The 6,000-nt window shown below is 38.5% G+C and overlaps 1 protein-coding gene across 2 annotated transcripts in view; it reads right to left on the bottom strand.

Annotated features, from left to right (window-relative positions):
* ARHGAP45 (Rho GTPase activating protein 45) overlaps window positions 1–4,885 on the bottom strand; it is a 71,233-nt gene extending 66,348 nt beyond the window's left edge. For both annotated transcript variants that reach the window (XM_032209039.1, XM_032235705.1), the window contains exon 1: window positions 4,601–4,885. In XM_032209039.1, coding sequence (XP_032064930.1) covers window positions 4,601–4,690 — 90 coding nt within the window. In that variant the 5' untranslated portion in view covers window positions 4,691–4,885. The remainder of the gene's footprint in view (window positions 1–4,600) is intronic.
* Window positions 4,886–6,000: the final 1,115 nt, after the last annotated feature.

Consider the following 6,000-nt stretch of genomic DNA (forward strand, 5'->3'; position numbering starts at 1 on the left):
TCTTGTATTAACAGAAGCGTGAGTGTGTTTACATGCGCGCACACACACACACACACTCACTCACAGACACATAGAGAATTGTAAATTGAAAAATAAAGAATGGGAGGAGACCACAAGGAACTGCTAACATTTTGTTTGGACACATTCTGCTCGATTTGGAGTCCCCTGGAATTTTTTTGTTTTTCAACTCCCATAATCCCAAAGCAGCACAGGTAATGATCATGTTGGTAGGCATTATGGGAATTGAAGTCCAAGACTTAAGGCACAGCTTAAGAAAGACCAATGTGAGTCAACCTAGTCAGAAGTCAGATGTATGTAAAATACAGTGGCTAATTGCAAAGCATAAAACACAAAACATTCTGGCACTGAAAATGCTAATTAATATCTGTAAGGTGATAATCACCCATTATCTGAATTCAGATCCAAGAATAGTGAATTTTCATGGTAAATCATGGTATATATTTACAATGCCTTGCTTCTTCCAGACCGTACCAACTTATTTTTTTAAACAGCATCCTCTAAAATCTAACGGTTTAAGATGGCCAGAGAGAAAAATACAGTAATCCATCTTCATTTTTAATAGCACGTAAAATACGACATTTTTACATACGTAAATACGAAAATCCTCTTCTTTCTAATTATTAAAAGTGCCACTCTTTGTATCTGAGAAAAATATGTTTTATGCAACTCTACTTTGTTTAATCTCATCTTCTTTTCCCCCCATGTCAAATATTTTTGAAACCGCAGAGGAAAACAAAAACAAAACAAAACAGAAATTAAAAGAGTCTTTACTTCAGACATCACAAAAGAATTCGTATTAGCTTAAAAGCCCAAGATTTTAAAAAAATACCTGTAATACGTGTATTGTCATCGTCATCATTGTTGTACAATGAATGAAGTCAGGACTCACAATAACACAAATAGGTTAGATTACTCAGTAGTTAAAAAATTGATATAATTCTTTTAGCGAAAAGGCTGAGGTGAACCGAACCATATCTGATGTTTGTTACAGTGCCATTCCTCCAAGAAACACTCACAAGTTTACAGTTCCAGCAAATGACATTGGCAACTAGAGAAAGTCAGTTTCTTAATTCAGCTGCTTTGCAACTGACTCATATTTATGACAATTGCAGGGTCCTGGGTTCAAAGCATCCCCTTGTGCAACCTTCTGACAAGCAAAGTCAATGGGGAAGCAAGATTCACTTAAACACCATGTAATTAATTTGACAGCTGCAGTGATTCGCTTAACAAATGTGGCAAGAAAGGTCCTAAAATGGGGCAAAATCCACTTAAAAAATGTCTCATTTACCAACAGATATTTTGGGCTGAAATGTGGTTGTAAGTCAAGGACTATCTGTATGCACATCTTCCCATTTTCCAAGGAAATTATAGAAGATTTTCTTATGTTATTTATTTTACTGTCCTATTTACACTTTAGCAGGTGGAAAAAAATTGGACCCCTTCTTGCTTTACCCTGATTCATATAAAGTTGAATATTTAATGAATTTAGACGAGGAAACATCACTATGGCGATTAGCAAGCTTCTGCTAAATAGAGATACGATTTTATCAAAAGTTACTGATGTTTTCCTATTGTTTTATCTGCTGCAATAATAATCTTTTAATGTTCTTACTGATTTCTGCATATTTTAATGAACATTATTAGCCTTTGATCACTTGCAGGTAGTCTTTGTCTTATTTGTTGTGATCAGCACTCAACGCAATAGACAAACTGATTGATTGATCTAAGATAGGTTTTCCTCGCTTGCTAATACAATACTAAAATTAAGGGGTCATCCAGAGAAACTGAATGGGGAGAGATTACTGCAGACAAACCAAAAGATAACAATGGGATGTCATTTAAGTTCTTTGTTGCTGACTGTCACGATTGTTTTGAAGGAAGGATTAGATAAATCAGTAGAAGTAAGTGAGAGAAAGAATATGAACTCTTATTGATCATGGATATCATTTCTCTATTCACCAAACTTCTACCTCTTGGTAACAGAGAGTATAAGTGGCTCAGAGTGGAATCACTGGGTTCTTGGTGTTTTTTGAGTTTCTCCACGGATGTTGTTACCTGGCCTGATAATAAAGTGTCTGCAGGAAGAGAAACAAGCTCAGAGAACATCAAGAACCCAATAAATCTATCAGTGAGTACCATTTCCTTTCATTGACAAGAGTTTTTCCATTGGAGCATCTGCTTGGCCTCTATGGAAAACAGGATGCTGGAGAGATCTTTTATCCAATCTATTGCAAGTCTTACATTTTTACTTCGACTTTAGAGTTCAGATATGTAGTTAAAAACTGTCTGATTTTCACCACGTGCACAGAATCTGGTGGGCCATGAGTTTCTCTTTGCTGCAGAGTATGAAAACAGAAGAGAATACCATACTTGGCTATCTATGATGGATGGGGTAGCCAGGCTGGTCCCAAATTGTAGACACAAAATACATCCCTCTATTTTCGTTCACACTCACATATTCCTATCCAATTTATATGTAGAACTTGACTTACAATCATTTGTTTAGTAACCGTTCAAAAATACAGCAGACTGAAACAAGTGACTTACGACCAGTCCTTGCACTTATGACTGTTGTAACATCCCCAGGATCACATAATAAATATTTGGGCGCTTGGCAACCAGTTGTATTTACAATGGTTGTAGCATCTTGGTATCCATGTGATCACCATTTATAACCTTTCCACTGGCTTCTGACAAGCTAAGTCAATGGAGGAAACCAGATTTGCTTAATGACCGCATAATTCACTTAACGACTGAGGTGACTTGCTTAACAAATGTGGCAAGATGGGTAGTAAAATCAGGCATGACTCACTTAACCTTGTCTAGCAATAGAAATTCTTATCCCAATTATGGTTATAAGTCGAGGACTACCTAAATACATTTTGCTGCATTCATTCTAATTGCATTTGTTTGAGTGGTGCGGTGCCTTAGAGGTGGAGCTCTCGCCTCACAATCAGGAGACTGTGAGTTTGATCCTAGGTAGAGACAGATATTTCTCTCTCTCTGGGCACAATGAGAATATTGTATCTGCTGGGGGGGGGGGGACACCTCTGCATTAGTGACAGGAAGGGCATCCGGCCAGTAAGTACTCAGCTCAATTCAGTTGCCCAGATTCCACCCCGCAAGGAATTATGGAGTCATTTAAAGAAGATGATTCTAATTGCATTTGTTGAATGCTATCAATTGAGCAAAGCTGCTATTTCACCTAGAAATAGAGAGTTGCTTGAACAGTCTGCCCTGTTATGTGTTCTTCTCCTTTTGTGGCTTCTGCTAACACAAGTACAACAGGTTGGGCTGTTGTCTCAAAAGTCTGCTAGATCTTTGGCCAAAAAAACACCCCAAAGTGATTTTGAATGTACCACGGGAAACGAAATTCTTCTGAAACCACTTTCAGTTCAATGGGGGGGAAAATACGTTCAGAATTACCACTAGATTCATTTCCAGCTTTTACAAACTTCAGTAATCTTAATTATAGGTGGCTGTTGATTTACAACAGTTTATTTAGTGACTATTCAAAGTTTGAACAGCACTGAAAAAAGGGACTTCTGACCATTTTTCACACTTACGACCGTTGCAGCATCCCCATGGTCACGCGATCAAAATTCAGTTGTTTTGCAGCTGACTCACATTTATGACGGTTGCAGTGTCCCGGGGTCATATGATCCCCTTTTACGACCGTCTGACATGCAAAGTCAATGGGGAAGCCATAATTCATTTACTAATTTGTTACTAATTTAAGAAGTGCAGCGATTCACTTGACAATTCTGGCACAAAAAGTCGTAAAATGGGGCAAAATTCACTGAACAAATGTTTCACTTAAGCAACAAAAATCTGGAGCTCAATTTTGGTCAAAAGTCAAGGACTACCGGTATTATCTTTTCCTCCTTTTGGATATGCCCTGTGACCCTTACCCGCCTGCCGCTGCAGAAGTTCATAAGGACAAGGTAAGGTAAGTGAATAAATAAAATAGATAGAAGCTATAGTTAATTTTAATCTCTCTCTTTTTCTTTTTTTGGTAAATCACTATCCCAATTTTGCTTCTGCAAAATACCTGTGACATTTTCGCGGCTGGAGTTGTTTGCCACCCTGCAAGGCTCACCATACCTTATTCCCAATGTTTTTGTTATTTCGCCTCCAATGCGCATGCACATAAATGCATGTGCCGAAACGCCGAATTATGACTTGGAGTTCAGCCAGATGTTTTGCACAACCTCGGATTTATAAAGTGCCATTGCAATGTAGAAGTCATGATTTATAGTTTAGCAGGCTGTCTAAACTAGACAACCCGGCCAACTGTTCTTTAATAAACTGTGGTTAAACGAACCTTAGCTCCGTGCAATGTATAAACTGAGACTTTCTACATTGAAGCACATGCCCTTTCAAGGAAAACACAGCCGTCCCTTTCTGAACTCCAATTCAGACATTCAGTTCAAGTCAAATGAATAAATGCAGCCTGAACTAATACAATCCTGCCCAAGTTTCAGCTCCCCCAAAATTACTTTTATGAAACTGCAGGTTGTAAAACAAGAGCATCCATATTTTCTTCTGCCCAGGCACCGAAAGGTCGCACCCTACTTACCAAGGAGGCTGGGGGCACAGGACTCCCCGCTCGGCATTTCTTGGAGATGGAGGGTGTTTTCATCAGTTCACGCTTCTTCCTTGAAAACATGGTGCTCGGTGAAAAGGCGATGGGTACAGATCAATGTTAGTTCCCCAGCTCAGGGCCCGAAGTGTCCAAGGTGCATCTTTTCTCTTGAAGTTCCTAGATGTGGCTTCCTAACACTTGGTTTTGCGAAAGTGTTTTGGGTGCGTATGTACTCAGCAAGGAAGAGCTTCAGAGTCTCAATAGACAGTCGCCCCTGCCTGTAAACTGCCTGGGCTCAACGCACATGATTACAAACTTATTTCCTGACTGGGTTTGCCTGAAACACACACACACACACACACACACACACACACACACACACACAGCACAGGAAAAAGCTGGTGTGTGTGTGTCTGTCTGTGTTTGTGTGTGTGTGACCACTGTAGTTGAAAACTAAGAGGAAGCCATGGCTTGTTAAATTCCTCTTTGCTGTTATTCCACCCCCTTTTTTTTCTCTTTAATGTGCAAAACCATCTGAATGTTTTAGGAGTACATTTTTATTTCTCACCGGTCCTATTATTTGGGCACATCTTGTGGCCAGTAATTCTTGATGCTAATTTTTAAATTGAAAGACAAACATAATTGTCAGTCAAAAGGCTACAAGTGGGATTGTGTAGACATGTGTTTCAAAGTTGTAAGGCAGAGAGAAACTTCTAATGTGCTCATTGTTTAGCAGACTTCTGTCATGTCTGACTGAGCATATTAATCAGAATGAAAGAAACTTAATCAGAATGAAAGAGACGTATTCCGACAACAGCTTTATAACTCAGGGAAGGTACTTTATATTTTATTTTATCGATACACACACACACACACCAACATAATCTCAATTTTCCAAAACAAATGATAGGTAGGGAAGCCAATCTAATTCTATTCATGAGATAAATGGATAATGCAGAAATGTAACTGGATTGTTAATCATAAAAGCCAATTAATGAAAAACCCATCCATTCCAAACCAAGCAATGCAAACTTGAGCAAGAAAGCAAGGATCTAAATACACATAACTAATTAAAAAATAAAATGCTTGCTCCAGGAAAACTCTGAAATTAAACAAATTAAATTTGGAGTTGTGCAACCTTTAAATGTAACAAACAAACAAACAGTCTTTGCTAATGTAAAAACAAGAATACAGCTGTTGAGAGGAGAGGGTAGGGAATTCACAGTTTAAGTGTACTTTCCCCACTGCATTTAACCATGGTAAATAATATGCACTCAGGCAGCCTCTCTATTCTTCCATGTCTCTGTTTGTTTTCCTACCTTTATTATTTTTATAGATAACTCCATGTAGCTAACATACGTAAGACTGAGCTCTTTGCTGCTCCTATTTTCCCC

This window comes from Thamnophis elegans, chromosome 1, assembly GCF_009769535.1.
Source record: "Thamnophis elegans isolate rThaEle1 chromosome 1, rThaEle1.pri, whole genome shotgun sequence".
Taxonomy (NCBI): domain Eukaryota; kingdom Metazoa; phylum Chordata; class Lepidosauria; order Squamata; family Colubridae; genus Thamnophis; species Thamnophis elegans.